The following is a 17,814-nucleotide window of genomic DNA, read 5'->3' as shown; positions in this document are numbered from 1 at the left end:
GGCTAAATCAAATGAGCTCCCGCTAGGACAAAATTGTTGTCAAGAGAGACAGAAAGTAATTGAGAGATGCTTCGGGCCTAGCTTCTTCTACCTCTCTGATCTCCTTGATCTTGGAGCCTCCTTTGCCTATCAAGGAGCCACACTGACTCCCTGGGAACACAAGGCGGAGTGTCACTGGAGGATGGCTTGTTACCGTGCTGTTTGTCATTGCAGCTGTAATGTCCTGAAATAGAGGTTAAGACGGTTTTCAGGTTATCAAAATATAGGGGGTGAAATCTCAGAAATTCTAACACGTTCCTGACAAAATATTTTGTATTGTATCATTCATTGAAGTCAAAGGAAGTTTTGTGTGAAATGTGGCCCAAAGTGAGGGAATTAAGTGCATTTTTACTTGTAAGATATTAACATAAGGACACACCAGATTACATGGTAGCAGAGTCTTTTGTTACCTCCTCAAACTTCTCAGCGATCATAGAGAAAGCTTTGAAGATGCCCTCTGTTGGTCCTGTGATGGTAACAATCCTCTCTGGAGAAGATCCCTCCGAAATGTTGATGCGAGCGCCACTCTAGAAACACAGTTGTCATTTTAGGTCATGACATGAGTCATGTAAAAAATACCTATTTTCCCGAAAGCATATTCCAATTCTATTGAAATTAGCATTTTATTTCATTTGTTTTGTCAGAAAATATTTTTTTTTATATATATATACAGTTGTAAGGACACGACTTACCTCCTCTCTCATCTTTTTGACGGTTTCCCCTTTCTTTCCAATTATGCTGCCCACTTCCTGTTAACAATGAGACACCAAACAAATATATAAATCAATAAAATGATGACATTCAAACATTTTTAACGTGATCCGACGATCGGAATCATGTAAAAGAATAGAGATATGTTGCAATGACGAGACGTGTTTACCTTCCCATGCATCAGAAGCCGTAACGTGAGGGTAACATTCAGCCCCCCCTCTGAGGCCCCACCTTCCTTGTCAGACATATTCACACTTATCAACGGTCTAGACACTCAGCTTCATACAACACTCTGTAGACATAAAGAGGGACCCAATTCACATGAAACTGGCATAGTCAATTGATTTTTGTTCAGTCAGTCATAAAATTAAATTAGAAAGCCCTTCACGACCCTTGAAATGCATCCAGTGTAACATGCAATCAATACAACTATATGTGGAGGCTTTCCCAGAATGAATGAGACAATGAATTTGTCATTTTACGATTAGAGAGTTGTCCCTACAGTGAATGCAATTGTCTTTGATTTTGACCTCAGGTTTTTGCCACATCACTTAAAAGTGAAATCGAAACCTCCAGAGTTAATTGTGCCCATGTACCGGTAAGCATACATAGTTACATATTTCTTTATCATTATCCCTATGATGCAAGGCTTATCATTATGATCCTGTTTTAGTGGTTGATATCTGTGACTGGGTCAAATTTGCTTTGCCGCTGGTGTGATGTTCACATTGGACTCCCTCATTAGTTCCAGCTAAACAGAACTTGTGAGACTGTTCTTTGATTAGATAGAAATACAAAAGGAGCTGTTTGTGTCCTACAGGGCTGGAGATCAAGTGATGTCTGTGTGACCGTCTCTAATAATACCCTAGTAATATCACACTGTGGGAACACAATGTCCCACTGTTCCCATGTACCCTTCATCCTACACCCAGAACCACAGAGGAATGTCTCTGAATGTAAGACAGACAGGAGTGGGACACTCAAATATGAACATACTACTTTACTCTGTCGGTGAGTGTGAAGGGACAGAATCCTTCTTTCCACAATCCAAAATTCTATCAGAACTTGCCCTAATCTAATCAGATGTAGGATAATTTTTGATCACTATTTTGTTGCTGAGAATTTTAACTTGTAGTGTACTTGAGGTTTAAAAAGGCTTCTAAAGTTTTTAATTTCGATTTAAAAAAAATCAGATTTGTTTTACCCTAATGATAAATGTATCAATCCCTACACCCCCCCCCCCCCCCCCTCCCCCCTCATTAACTACAATCCATTACAACGCCAACGCTTTAAACATAACTGTATTTGTCTTTTTTGTATCTTATCAAGTGTGTCATGCATGACCTTTGACCAGGAGCGGACTGGCCATCTGGCATTTCGGGCAAATGCCAAATGGGCTGGTCAATTTTTAGCCCAGTGGACCTGTCTAACTTGGGTTTTTCGCACAAAATGATCATTATCTGGCTAATAATGTGGGCCTCAAGAAAATAAATGGGCCGGTGTGGGGTCTCGAGGAAAATAAATGGTCTGGTTTGTTAGAAATGACAGGGCCGATTTCTGGTCCAATTCCACCCTTTGCCCCAAAGATACTTACCTACACCAATAGATGAAGACAACGCTTTGCCGGCATGCCACACCTAAGAAAGACATGGAAGCAACAAGGATTACACACAATGGTGATGGGTAAAATAATGTTTGAGTTTGACAATAACATGTCATTTACATTCAAACAGTACTGTATATGATTCTTTAATTATAATTGCTTCAACATTCATTGCTAAGTCAAGCCTGGGTCAATTCCCAGCAAGCAATGCAAACATCTTCACTCCATATAGAAAATAATATAATATTTCTGCAGACAATAATATTAGGAATTCAAAGAGTTGTTGAGCAGCAGGGTATATATAGCCTAACAAGAGTGATTCCCTTCTCTGTGTCATTATAATTACACTAAATGCATCCAACAAACAGCAACATCCCAGCCTAATCCCATAGGCCCGGATTTGTTTGGTTAATGCTTAAGACCCTTTTGACCCATTTCAGTCACCTCTAGCATGTCAGCACCCACTCAAGACGACAGAACAAAACGCTCCACAGGAGCAGCCATGAGCATGATTTAACAATTGAACATGTACAGTGACAAAAATGTGTTGATAAAAATCTAATCTTTGTAACCAAACTGGAATTACACTTCAGGGAACACAGGTACTCTTGACTAACTGATTCTCAGGACAATATGAGGATTTTGAATTTGATCTTGTCGAAGAAATGGAACGATATTAATACTGAAATTGAAAGCTTATCATGAGACAAGTGACTTTGCTCAGAGGCTATGTTGTGCGCTTTAAAACTCTCCACCCCATAATTGTGTGTGATAGGGCCTACATAGCATTGTATTACATCGGAGCATTTTAAAACATTCCTCTCACATCATGAAATGAGATTAGGCCCATCTTAATGAGTGGATAAAAGTTCCTCCTCGTATACAAGGGCATAGAACATTGGCAAATATATGTATACTCAAACCCACAATATTTGACCAAAAGCCTTGCTTGAGTTTCATCAATTAAATTCAGTACTGTAGATTCAATGGAATTGCATTGCATCTAACAATAAGGGTTTAGAAATTCAATGACATGGGTAGCTAAGTCTGTGTCAACTCAGGGCAACCGGCTATTGGGCAATTTATTTGTAAGTTGTTAAAAGAACAGGGGATTAAGGTCTACGGTTGAATAAGACTTCTGTAGTTTTCTTATTTGCAATATTATTACCAAGGGAAACATGAATAGCTGCAAAGCCTAATCCTCTATTAGCTACATTGGTTGAGGAGCCTGTAATGTAAAAAAATAACTATTAGTATAAAACACTAACCTGCTGTTTTAGTATAAATATTTGTTCCTCTTCCTCTCTTCTTTGTCACTCCAGAATGAATAGTCCCCTAGTTTTACAGTCCTCGTTAAATGTTTGACCCCCTTTGTTGTCAGTTATTGCACAGAGAAGGGACAGATGGCTTTCTGTGCCCTTAGCCCGGCTGGCTGGATTGAGGCTGGCTTTGCTATTTGTCCGTCCCCCTAGCTTAGCCCTAGATAAGCCCCTACGCAGGGCAAGTGAACCTGCATCTCTCCATGTCAGTGACACAAGGGAGGCATCGCTCTGTGGAGTGAGGGCAGAGCAAAGTGGCTCTTCTGCAGGACACTGTCCTGAGAGAGGTATAATTACAGTGACTGTATGGAGGACATTGTAGAAGTCTAACAATTTACGGTCAACCAAAGAATTAACGAGAAAATCCCGTAGAAACTCTTTGTAAACTACATCATTAAATTGTTGGTTGTTTAGATTCTCTGACAGATTAGCAAGCTGCTCCCTACTTCAATAAAGTTAAACACATCACATCAGAAAAATGAAGACAGAACTGACAATGGAGAGTGTAGTTATGTTTGGAGAGACAACCATAATGTCTTCATGGGGTGCTTTACCCTCACTCTGCCCCTCCCCCACGCCAAGCCCTTACAACCAGTAATGAGGCAATAATGGCTACAATATAGCCCTTCTGCCCATAAAGCTGCATTCAGCTGAGCCACCAAATTGTGAAGGGAAATTAATCAGTGAAGCATAAGTGGCATATTTAATTACTGCTGCATCGCTGCATGATAGGAAGACAATAATGGCCTCTGTGAACTTCTCACATCACATGCTTCCAGACCATGTGCTTTGGTCTCCCTACTTTAAAAAAACACAATTTGTCTCCAACAATGTCCCATGAGTTGGTGTAAATGTGTGTATTACAGTTTTTTTCAATGTTAGTGGTATATCTTCACAACTCTAAGTACAAATCTTTAAACTGATAACACTTGACGTGTACCATTTTTTAAATAATTTGTATCCAATGGCAGGTTGTGAGCATGTTGAGAAATATGTCAGTCTTACAGTTTCATTATACTGATACAGTACATGCAGGACCATGACCCAGAACACACCTCCAGCCTTTGTAAGGGCTATTTGACCTAGAAGGAGAGTCATGGAGTGCTGCATCAGATGACCTGGCCTCCAAAGTCACCTGACCTCAACCCAATTGAGATGGTTTGGGATGAGTTGGACCACAGAGTGAAGGAAAAGCAGCCAACAAGTGCTCAGCATATGTGGGAACTCCTTCAAGAGTGTTGGAAAAGCATTCCAGGTGAAGCTGGTTGAGAGAATGCCAAGCATGTGCAAAGCTGTCATCAAGGCAAAGGGTGGCTACTTCGAAGATTCTGAAGTATATTTTGATTTGTTTAACCCTTTTTGGTTACTACATGATTCCATATCTGTTATTTCATAGTTTTGATGTATCCACTATTATTCCACAATGTAGAAAATAGTATGTCATTTCTGCCACATGCACCATTGTACAAGATCACCTTTTCTACATAACTTGTCAACTGATACAGCATCGCCTGTATCTCTGCTTGAAATTCATCAGCTTACAGTGTAAAAAATGTAATATTGTTATACACCAGGTTATACAACCCAGGTACTTCAGCAGTGCATTGTACACTACACAATAATTCCAAATGGTAGCCCATACTGTACAGTGACTACACTTTGTCCTTTTGAAGCACACTGGCTGATGGGAATGGTGATGTAGTATTTACATTCACATCCTTATAGGATTTGGTTTTACCTTCTAAGATAAATTGATGTCAAATTGATACATTAAAATATAGAACTTTTTCAGCAGTTAAACTATACACATTACAGTTTTGTTTTTTTTATCACCTGGAATTTTCAATTCTCTTCGTACAAAACTCCAAACAGTTAACACATGTGACGCAGCAAGTGTCATATTCAAAACGTTTTATTGTGCATTCATTTTATTTGAAGACATCTTTCACCACCATTGATCATCCAAAATACCGGGGGAACATTGATTTAATCACCAAAACACAACATAATGAACATCAATTTAGTTATTTTAACAGCCAGTTAATTCAATAGAATAAAATGCAACATGCTGTACATGTTTCAAAATTGGCCTTTGAATGTAATATGCAACAATACAGAGCTGGCGTTATGGGCGGATCGTCGTAAGGGGCTGGCCTGCCCTACATTCGGGTGGGCCAAATCTGACGTAACAAGCCACAGACAGAAAACTCGACGAGTGGTTGCTAAAAACGACTGTCACCAAAACAGTTATGGACATGGGGATCAAGTACGACGCACGTGAACTTGCCCTACTGTCCGAGTGCTTAGCTTACAGAAACGTAACGCCTCTATTCATAGGCACCTGAGCAATGGAACAAACAGAGCAGCTGCACCCGCACTTTCAAAGCAGCGGAGCAAACTCATGATCCATTGGGTAATTTGTCATTTTCAATCATTAGTAATGTTTTGAGCACGTCTGTATTCAAATAGATAAATCTGTAGCCTAAGATATGTCGCCTATTCAATGTGGTGTGTTGTTTAACCCTTGTGTGGTGTTCATGTTTTGGTTATTCACCAAATGTTCGCGGGTCTGATGGACCCACATTATTGGGTTTTTAAAACGATACAGCCATAACAATTTACGTAAAAATACTTAGATGTTGACTTAAATCAATTACAAGCAGTATAGACAGCATACATGGTTAATATTTGCCATTTACCTCTGCCAGATCACATTTAAATCAATAAAAGCGCAATTATCAAGACATGGGTAGAAAGAAAATCATGTTTATCTTGAACATGTTTATCTAGAACTGAACAAATTGGAAGGACACATTTTAGATACAGTATTTTATGGAAATGATAAATGAGTCCCACCGAACACAAAAGAAGGCCGGTCTACACACCACATGAGGGACAGAGTTTTACTGTGTGTGTGTGTTGCAAATGTATTTCTTGCACTTGATGCATGTGTACTGTGTTTTCCTGTCCTTCTTGGGTCCACACACATCGCAGCCCTTCTTCGTTACGTTACCGGCTAGAATGATGAAAATCCTTAGTTCGGGAATTTCACTAACATCTCACTCACACACATATATAGTTACAGCAGGCCAAGGTAGGAGATTCAGACAAACACACACACATGCAACATCACTAAGTTCTTGGTTCTGTGGGTCAGGCGGATGGGGCACCAACATCCTCCTCACGGTGGCTTCAGAAGCTGAGGTCCTTGGGATATGTTGCCTCCTCTGGATTTGAGGTCTTACCAATGCCTTGCCCAGCTCCTCAAGAAAGAGCCATCTCCTCTGGAGCTTCCCTCTGTTCCAGTCTGGGTTGAACGCCATCCAGATGACAAACGCGTTGTACACTGAGATGTCCAAGATGTTGAAGAATATCAGCGTAGGGTTCTTCTTTTGCAGCTGTAGCCAGTCACCAGCTAGTCTAAATTGTTCACCCCTTCTTTTGTGGCTTTGTAATTCATTATGATTTATGGTTTTTGATGTTCCTGTTCACAGATTCTCTCATCCCTATGCAGCGTACTCATGAGTACCACATTTTTGCCTTTCTTTGGCACGTAGGACACTAGTGATGAGTTGGCCGTGAACACAAACTTAGAGGAATTAATAGGTGGGAGTTCTGGCTTGTTTTTTTGTACTGTTCCTGACATCGTCAGCTTCCTCTTGAGGAGCTCCTGTCCCAGCTTGTGCGAAGTAAAATAAGTTATCATGTGATGTTGTGGCCACGGAGTCCCTGTGTCACGTCCAGGACAACCCGCATCCCTTGGTTCTTCTCAGGGGCTCCTCCATCTGGCTTCCCCGTATACACTTGCAAGTTCCACACATATGAAGCAGCAGCATCACAGGCAGCCCAGATCTTGATTCCAGATTTTGCGGGTTTAGACGATGGCATAATCTGCTCATAAACAGTAACGTTGGGCCCAGGGTTGTAAAACAGGGGAAGGCGGTCCACCCACTTATCCCACACGGACCTGATTGCAGGTAGCTTGTCCTTCTGCCGCCGAGCTGGTCTGGTGTCTCGATTATCGAAGCGGATAATCCTGGAAATAATGTGAAAGTTTTCCAGAGACATTGTTGCGAGGAAAAGTTATCTTCCTGTTTCTGCATCCCACAGGGATTCTGTGGATTCCCCATTGCATCTGAAAATCTGAAAACACCAGCAAGGATAAGAACCCCAAAGTATGAATGTAAATGAGTTTAGTCCATCTCCTTCCATCTCTCTCCAAAAACATACCTTCCCTCCAAATTAGTGCAGTCCAGGATGATTTTGTGGATGGTGTCTGGGATGAACAGTTCAAAATGTATGTCCTGCACATGAGTAACCGCCATCCAAGTCGGCCCTGGTTGCATCCTTATCACATAGGCAGCCATGCGGGGTGGCTCATCCCTTGGGCAAGAAGACCATTCAATTCCACAATTTTTTTTACATCCATATTTCACCTCCTGCAGGCTGCTGATGAGCTGGTTGCTGAAGGGATGGTCCTGGGGCTGGTTGCTGACGGACTGGTCCTAGGGCTGGCTGAGGGTCAATCTCATCCTCTTCTTCCAACTCACTGTCAGACTCAGAATTGTCAGAGACAAGATCCTCATATTCTGAAAATTCTTCATTTTCCAAAGTGGAAGACGCTCCTTCCACACTAGCTTCTCACTCTGCAAAAATAATTTGTAAGGCCCTCTTTGCAGACATTATTTTTGCCATACTGATTGGTTGTGGTAAGGAGCCACACATGCAAAGCTATTTATTTGTTGTGCCCCTCCCACAATTTGCACCTGGCTGTGGTAGTGTGGGAAAATACTGAATTTTTTACAATGTATCGAAATAACGTATTGTAATAACATTGTGCAAGTTCCCGCAAGACATTGTGTAGTTTCACATACTACAAAGGGCAAAGAGTGATAGAAATGTGGGAGACAGACAGGTTATTGGTGCTATGTTGAAACAGCACGCCAAGGGAAGTGGAAGACAGAGTGAAGGCACACAGCAAACCTTTTTGCACATTTTTACTTGTTTTCACCTAAACACACACACACACACACACACACACACACACTTTTCCAGTGGACCCGAACACCACATATGTAATGAAAATGTGTTATTTTACATGTTCTTAAAAGAAAATGAGCAAAGGCCAATGAGTCTCAGGTATCATTTTTCTTTTAGTAAACATTGAAAATGATTCCCACAAACCCAAACACGGGTTAAAAGGCCACTACTAAACAGAATGACAATTTAAAAAATAACTGGAAAATCATTTATAGTAGCTTAGTCCTGTAATTGAAAACTACAGATTTGATAAAACGTAAAATCATCTCAAGGGAAAATTATTTTTGTTCAAAATGTGTGGTTTTAAAAAACTTCTTAGGGCTGAGATCCCGTTAACGGGATAGATATGACAACAGCCAGTGAAAGTGCAGGGCGCCAAATTCAAAACAACAGAAATCTCATAATTAAAATTCCTCAAACATACAAATACCTTATACCATTTTAAAGGTAATCTTGTTGTTAATCGCACCAGTGTCCAATTTCAAATAGGCTTTACAGCGAAAGCACCACAAACAATTATGTTAGGTCAGAGCCATATCACAGAAAAACACAGCCATTTTTCCAGCCAAAGAGTAAAAGAGTAAAAATAGAGATAGAATTAATCACTAACCTTTGATGATCTTCATCAGATGACACTCATAGGACTTCATGTTACACAATACATGTATGTTTTGTTTGATAAAATTCATATTTATATAAAAAAATGTCAGTATACATTGGTGCGTTATGTTCAGTAGTTCCAAAAACATCCAGTGATTTTGCAGAGAGCCACATCAATTTACAGAAATACCCATTATAACATGTTGATGAAAATACAAGTGTTATACATGGAAATACAGATAAACTTCTCCTTAGTGCAACTGCTGTGTCAGATTTCAAAAAAGCTTTAGGGTAAAAGCAAACCATGCAATAATCTGAGTACGGCGCTCAGAAACCCAACAAGCCAAAAAGATATCCGCCATATTGTGCAGTCAACAGAAGTCAGAAATAACATTATATTCACTTACCTTTGATGATCTTCATCAGAATACACTCCCAGGAATCCCAGTTCCACAATAAATGGTTGATTTGTTCGATAATGTCCATCATTTATGTCCAAATAGCTACTTTTGTTAGCGCGTTTGGTAAACAAAACTCACGAAGCGTGTTCACTAGTTGCAGACGAAATGTCAAAAAGTTCCGTTACAGTCCGTAGAAACATGTCAAACGATGTATAGAATCAATCTTTAGGATGTTTTTAACATAAAACTTCAATAATGTTCCAACCGGAGAATTTCTTTGTCTTCAGAAAAGCAAATGTGACGGGAGCTACCTCTCATGTGAATGCGCGTGACCAGCTCGTGGCTGCTGGCAGACCTCTGACTCATTCCCCTCTCATTCAGCCCCCCTTCACAGTAGAAGCCTCAAACAAGTTTCTATAGACGGTTGACATCTAGTGGAAGCCTTAGGAAGTGCAAGATTACCAATATCCCACTGTATCTTCAATAGGGGCTGAGTTGAAAATCGACCAACCTCAGAATTTCCACTTCCTGGTTGCATTTTTTCTCAGGTTTTTGCCTGCCATATGAGTTCTGTTATACTCACAGACATCATTCAAACAGTTTTAGAAACTTCAGAGTGTTTTCTATCCAAATATCCTAATGAATATATTAGCAACTGGGACTGAGGAGCAGGCAGTTTACTCTGGGCACCTTATTAATCCAAGCTACTCAATACTGCCCCTAGCCATAAGAAGTTTTACGAACCAAAACGCAATTACATTATGTATGCAGACAGTGCTGTTCTATGTTCTTATGAGAGAAAAGGTTGGAGACCCCTGCTCGTCTTGCCCAAACAGTTCAAATTTGACCCATATTAAAGGAGATACATTTTATTATTTTTATAGCAGAGGGGCAATTTCAGGATATACTGTATATAGCGTCCCCAAAAAAATCACATTGGATAATGCTAATTATTAATTAATAAGTATGCAATATTGTTTTTATGTGAACATAATCAATTACCAAACTTAAATGCAAAACTCCAGTTTGCATTTTCAAGTTGACAGTTCTTGTTCAACGCCCTATCAGATAACACTGCAATACTGAGAAAGTAAATTGTTAAAAGTGTTAAAAGTTCTGTATTTATTTGCTTAGTGAACCTTGTGTTCTGTTTCGTTGTGTTCTTGAACGTAGCCCTGTTTTTTTTGTGTTCTTGAACGTAGCCCTGTCTTTCATTTTTGTTCATTGATTTCACCAGTGTTAGTTACTCACCTGGTCTCATCAGCTCCTTATTTAGTTCAGTTCATTCTGTTTGTGCCTCCGTGAGCCTCTGTGAAGCTTTTTCCTAGCTCGTTTGTGAGAACCAGTTATACCCTTCAGTCCTGGTTTTGATTCACTTGCCTGTTTGCCTACCTGCGTATGACAATTACCTGCCTGTGACTACGATTCCTGCCTTCTGCGAAGGCGAAATCAACACCTGCCTTGCTCTGCGCGTGAATCTACACCTTTTTCTCCCTGAGAATTCAATAAAAAATGATCAATCAAAACTCTAATTTGTAATTGTACTACATGAGTATCATTTGTGACAAAAATAAAATGTAACAAAAAAAAAAATCTTAATTAATTTACCAAGTACAAAATTGTAATTCTTAATGGGTAAAACATTATTCCTCCCATTTTATTTCCTCATTGTCAATACGTTATTCAATACGTTATTCTTAACAATTTCACCTGTCAATCTATCACTGTGGGTGGGACTGTCAGGGGAGGAGTAGGATATTTTAGAGCCACGGAGTTGGTTTGGGTTTCAGACCTGTCAATTCATTATTGGGGGTGGGATTTTCAGGGAAGGAGTAGATTAGTAATCTAGTCATTAAAGGGACATTTCTACTCTTTCACTGTGTATGTCCATTAATGTTATTTACGTGTCATAAAAATGTAGAATTTCCTCACTACATGCAAATATGAGAGTTTCTGCATCTCACCGTCGCCTGGTTGTAAGCAAACCACAATATCCAGAATTCATGTAGATTGTTCAAGACGTTAAGGACCGCCCCTTGTGGAGGTGTGACAAATATCAAAATGTCTGTGTTTGTAGCCAGAACTTTCAGCCAGAGGATTTTGAAAAGGAACGGAAGTCTTAACTATGTTAACTTAACTATGTTGTCGGACATTGAAAAGTGATGCTATTCTATTGATTTTCCCCTTCACTTCAAAGAGGGAGCTGTCCGATCAATCAACATCAGCAGAGCAGCAGAAAATAAGTCAAGCGGAGGTAATGTAGCTAACTAGCTAGTTAGCGAACAACAATTGTTTACCTAAAGCTAAATCTAGCAAGCTAGCTTTCATAATACGCTGGCTAGACATTCCAAAGCATATCAATGTACAGTAATTAGGCAGCTGTTACCGGAGACGATACCGGGGAGTCGGTGTCTGGTGGTGGTCCGCTTGTTGTCAATACCTGGAGGTGGTCTTGAGAAGAGCCGGCCGGGCTCCTATCCAGGTACAGCAAGAGCTGCCGACCTCTTCCTCTTGCTCTAGGAACAGCGGGGGCTAATACCTCAGGGAACACTTGAAAGGCGAAAGCCCAGTGGCAGAGCAGGGGAGGGTGTTGCGTGTGTATTCAGCCCACTCAAGTTGCTGGCTCCAGGTGGTGGGGTTGGCAGAGACAAGGCAGCGAAGAGTTGTCTCCAGATCTTGATTGGCTTGCTCCGACTGGCCTTTGGACTGCGGGTGAAACCTGGAGGACAGGCTGGCCGACGACCCAATGAGTGTGCAGATCGGCATGATGCATCATGAGCTGGACCATCTCTTATGCAGAGAGTAGCTTGGGGAGAGGAATGAAGTGGGCGGCTTTGGAAAACCGGTCCACTACTGTCAGGATGGCGGTGTTGCAATCAGATGGAGCAAGACCTGTGATGAAGTCCATGGATATGTGAGAGCAAAAATGGTGAGGGACAGGCAGTGGTAGACCAGCCAGAAGAAGACCATTCCAGGTTCTTGTGGTCCATCCACACAATGAAGGATGTTCCACCCCCTCTAACTAGTGTCTCCACTCCTCCAATGCCATCTTCACATCGAGAAGCTAGTTCCTCTCTGTGTTCCTCTCTGTGGCATTGAGGCGATGGGAGAAGAAGGCGCAGGGATGTAACTTGAGGTCCAGGGCAGAACACTGGGACAGGACAGCTCTCACTCCGACATCAGAAGCATTGGCCTCCATCACGAACTGATGGGAAGGGATAGGATGAACCAATATGGGAGCAGTGGTGAAGCGGTGCTTGAGGTCCCAGAACGCACAGTCAGCAGCTGGGGACCATGTGAACGGAACCTTGGGAGAGGTGAGTGCAGACAGGGGTGAAGCCAGGGTGCTGTAACCCCGGAAAAAAGCAGTGATAGAAATTGGCAAACCCCAGGAAATGTTGCAGTTGCACTCTGGATGTAGGCTGGGGCCTATCCACCACCACTCTCACCTTCCTGGGATCCATCTGTACATTCCCTGCAGCGATGATGTAACCAAGGAAGGGGATGTTGGAGCGATGGAATTTGCTTTCACAAAAGGCTGGTTTTCCAGGAGGCGCTGGAGGACCTGTCGGACGAGGAGCACATGTTCTTTGGCTGAGTGGGAGAAAACGAACTGGTTCAACATGTCGCGGAGAACCTCATTAACTTCTTCAGGCTAAGGTGCAGTATTTGGAAGTTTGGATGAATGAGGTGCCCAAAGAAAACTGCCTGTTACTCAGGCCGAGAAGCATACAATAGAAATGCATACAATAGAAAACACTCTAGAGTTTCCAAAACTGTTAAAATAATGTCTGTGAGTATAACAGAACTGATATGGCAGGCAAAAACCAGAGGACAGTCCATCCAGAATTATTTTTTTTAAAGCTCATCACTGATTACAATGGCTGGGAATGGGAATATAAAAGGAATACCTCCCAGATTGCAGTTACTAGGGCTTCCACTAGATGTCAGCAGTCTTTAGAAAGAGTTTCATGCTTGTTTTTTGAAAAATTTGCTAAAATTTGTAGTTTTTCTAAGTGGCTCGCATTTTGGCTGTGTGTTTGTTGCGCGTTCCGGTGAGGGCGCACACTTCGTCATTTATCTCCAGTAATGGTATCCGGTATTCTCCGTCTTAAATCTTAGCGTTTATTTACATATTAGGGTACCTGAGGATTGATTAGTAACGTTGTTTGATATGTTTGGAAGAAGTTTATTGGTAATTTACGGGATTCATTTGTATGCATTTTGAACGAGGGAAACCGGTGGATTACTGAGTAAAGTGCGCCAATGAAACTGACTTTTTTGGGATATAAAAGGACTTTATCGAACAAAAGGACAATTTGTTATGTATCTGGGACCCTTGTGATTGCAACCGGATGAAGATCTTCAAAGGTAAGTGATTTATTTCATCGCTATTTCTGACTTTCGTGATGCCTCTGCTTGGTTGGAAATGTAATGCTTTTGTGTGCGGGGTGCTGTCCTCAGATAATCGCATGGTGTGCTTTTGCCGTAAAACCTTTTTGAAATCTGACAAAGCGTCTGGAATAACAAGAAGTTAAGCTTTTAACTGATGTATAACACTTGCATTTTCATGAATGTTTAATGTTACGATTTTTGTCATTTGAATTTCACGCTCTGCAATTTCACCGTATGTTGGCCAGGTGGGACGGTAGCGCCCCAATGATCCGCAAGAAGTTAACCACGGCCTGGAACACAGCAGGAGCGTTGGTAAGTCCAAAATGGCATGACCAGGTATTCTTAGTGGCCGATGGCCGTGTTGAAGGCAGTCTTCCACTCGTTCCCTCCCGTATCCGCACCAGATGGTAGGCGTTCCGCAGGTACAACTTGGAGAAAACGGTGGCTCCCTGGGTTGGCACAAAGGCAGAGCTTATGAGTGGTAGCGGGTAGCAGTTCTTCACTATGATGTCATTATGGCTACGGTAGTCGATGCACGGGCGTAGGGTTTTGTCCTTCTCCCCAAAGAAGACTCCCTGAGCTGGCTGGGGAGGCAGAAGGACGGATACACCCTGCAGCTAGGGAGTCCTCAATGTAAGTCTCCATAGCCTTGTACTCCGGACCCGACAGAGTGTACAGTCATCCCCGGGCAGTGTGGTGCCTGGGAGAAGGTCAATCCAGCAGTAATAGGGTAGGTGTAGAGGAAGTGAAGGGGCCCGCGCCTTGCTGAAAATCTCCCATAGGTCCTGGTACTCTGCAGGAATGGTGGAGTGGTCCGGGGCAACTTCCGAGCCCACAGGAAGATTTCCCGGGGCAGGTTGCGCTGACTTCAGAAAATGGGCATGGCAGAACGGGCTCCAGCCCATAATGACATCAGCAGTCCAGTCTATGATGGGATTGTGTCTCTGGAGCCAAGAGAATCCCAATACCACGGGAACCTGAGGAGACTTAATCAGCATAAGTTGGATTGCCTCACTGTGGTTCCCTCACACTCGTAGGTTGATGGGAGTGGTATTGTGAGTGACCAGGCCTAAAGAGCACCCGCCCAGCGTTCTAACGTCCATGGGAATGGAGAGGGGCTGAGTGGGGATGCCCAGCTTGGACGCCAGGGTAGCATCCAAAAAAGCTCTCATCGGCCCCAGAGTCGATGAGTACCCAGAGAGATTGCTACTGGTTCCACCACAGCAGGATGGCATGGAAAGGGGTGTGAATAAGGGGAGAGGAAACGTTATCCATATGGCCCACCAGAGTACTCGCACCTTCTTGATAAGCCTGGGTTGTTAATGGGCATGTAGCTACGAAATGTCCAGTAGCTCCACAATATACAGTTGAAGTCGGAAGTTTACATACTGTACATCTTAGCCAAATACATTTACATTTCAAGTTTTTCACCGTTCCTGACATTTAATCCTAATAAATATTCCCTGTCTTGGGTCAGTTAGGATCACCACTTTATTTTAAGAATGTGAAATCTCAGAATAATAGTAGAGAGAATTATTTCGTTCAGCTTTTATTTCTTTCATCACATTTCCAGTGGGTCAGAAGTTTACATACACTCAATTAGTATTTGGAAGCATTGCCTTTAAATTGTTTAAACAGTTCTATTGTTGTTTCATCAGACCAGAAGACATTTCTCCAAAAAGTACCATCTTTGTCCCCATGTGCAGTTGCAAACCGTAGTCTGGCTTTTTTATGTCGGTTTTGGAGCAGTGGCATCTTCCTTGCTGAGCGGCCTTTCAGGTTATGTCGATATAGGACTCATTTTACTGTGGATTTAGATATGTTTGTACCTGTTTCCACCAGCATCTTCATAAGGTCCTTTGCTGTTGTCCTGGGATTGATTTGCACTTTTCGCACCAAAGTACATTCATCTCTAGGAGAGAGAACGCGTCTCCTTCCTGAGCGGTATGAAGGCTGCATGGTCCCATGCTGTTCATACTCGCATACTATTGTTTATACAGATGAACGTGGTACCTTCAGGCGTTTGGAAATTGCTCCCAAGAATGAACCAGACTTGTTGAGGTCTACAATTTTTTTTCAGAGGTCCTGGCTGATTTCTTTAGATTTTTCCATGATGTCAAGCAAAGAGGCACTGAGTTTGAAAGTAGGCCTTGAAATACATCCACAGGTACACCTACAATTGACTCAAATGTAAATTATCCTACCAGAAGCTTCTAAAGCCATGACATCATTTTCTGGAATTTTACAAGCTGTTTAAAGGCACAGTCAACTTAGTGTATGTAAACTTCTGACCCACTGGAATTGTGATACAGTGAATTATAAGTGAAATGATCTGTCTGTAAACAATTGTTGGAAAGATTACTTGCATCATGCACAAAGTGGATGTCCTAACCGACTTGCCAAAGCTATAGTTTGTTAATAAGACATTTGTGGAGTGGTTGAAAAACTTGTTTTAATGACTCCAACCTAAGTTGATGTAAACTTCCGGCTTCAACTGTAGATAGCTCTTTGTGTGGAGTCTGCGTAAGCGCTCAGCCAGAGTCAATCTAGCCCCGCCCAGGTGCATGGACTCCGAAGGAGACAAGTCGGCAGCCCTCTGTGATTCCCTAGAGAACTCGGGTGACGTCGGGTTCTCCGGCATTCTTCGGGGGCGAGTTGGGAACCGATGCCGAATGAGGGCAACAGGGCACAGATTATCCCTCCTACATTCTCAAAGCCGCACATCGATCCAGATAGTCAAGGCTATGAGGGAGTCAGGGTCCATTGGCAGCTCCCGGGCTGCGAGCTCCTCTTTGATCACCTCCAATAATCTGTGAAGGAACATGTCGAACAATGCTTACGGGTTCCAGGCACTCTCAGCTGCCAATGTGCGAAAATCCACCACGTAGTATGCCACATTACGGGAGTCTTGAAATAGCTGGAGCAGCTTACGAGCAGCCCCTCTCCCAAACAACGGAGAATCAAACACCTTCCGAAATTCCGCCACATACTCCTCCAGACTGAGGCAGACCGCGGACTGTTGCTCCCACACCGCCGTGGCCCAGGCAAGTGCCCTCCCGGACATCAGATTTATGATTACGCTATCCTTAAGCGGTCCGAGGGGAGCGAAGAAGGCTGCAGCTCGAAAATGAGGGAGCACTGGGAGATTAAAACCCGGCAGGTTCTGCAATCTCCTGTGTTGCACTCTAGACGAGGTAAGCGGGGTTCTCGGGACACTGGGGTAGGCTGGGAGATGACAGGTGTGACCCGCTGCCCAGTGGGGAATCTGCGGAATTGCTCCAGTAGGGTATCGAACGCCTGGTCATGGCGCTCTGCCAGGTTATGGAGTCCCTCCATAAGACATTGCAGTAACTCCTCATGTCATCCAATGGTGACGCCTTGCAGAGAGACAGCATTGTGGAGCTGGTCTGAGAAATCTAGGAAAAATAATATGAGAAAGCAGGGAGATGGGAAAACACGCTGGTAAGACCGGAAAAGACCAGACGAACTGGCAAACGACAAACCGAGAACACAGGTAATACACTGTGGATAATGAGGAAGATGGGTGACAGCTGGAGGGGGGTGGAGACAAGCACAAAGACAGGTAAAACAGATCAGGGTGTGACAGAGACAGCCTACAGGGAGGAGGAGAGGGCTCTGGGAGTGTGGTGCCAGGAAAATAATTTCTCACTCAAAATCAACAAAACAAAGGAACTTTCATGGACTT

The 17,814-nt window shown here is 42.6% G+C and overlaps 1 protein-coding gene across 5 annotated transcripts in view; it reads right to left on the bottom strand.

Annotated features, from left to right (window-relative positions):
- Positions 1-17,814, bottom strand: part of LOC110526533 (poly(rC)-binding protein 3) — a 57,630-nt gene that overhangs the window by 7,228 nt on the left and 32,588 nt on the right. For 3 of the 5 annotated variants that reach the window (XM_036982186.1, XM_036982179.1, XM_036982195.1), the window contains 5 exons: positions 2,345-2,387; positions 920-1,042; positions 732-788; positions 450-566; positions 92-223 (listed from right to left, as the gene is read on the bottom strand). In XM_036982186.1, the coding sequence (XP_036838081.1) occupies positions 92-223; positions 450-566; positions 732-788; positions 920-997 (384 nt within the window). In that variant the 5' untranslated portion in view covers positions 998-1,042; positions 2,345-2,387. Of the gene's footprint in view, positions 1-91; positions 224-449; positions 567-731; positions 789-919; positions 1,043-2,344; positions 2,388-3,621; positions 4,122-17,814 lie in introns of those variants that run through there. The other 2 variants (XM_036982169.1, XM_036982202.1) reach the window with 2 other exon arrangements.

This window comes from Oncorhynchus mykiss, chromosome 1 (genome assembly GCF_013265735.2).
Source record: "Oncorhynchus mykiss isolate Arlee chromosome 1, USDA_OmykA_1.1, whole genome shotgun sequence".
Lineage (NCBI taxonomy): Eukaryota > Metazoa > Chordata > Actinopteri > Salmoniformes > Salmonidae > Oncorhynchus > Oncorhynchus mykiss.
Note: the sequence above shows the minus strand (reverse complement) of the source record. Positions and strands in the feature narration are given on the sequence as shown.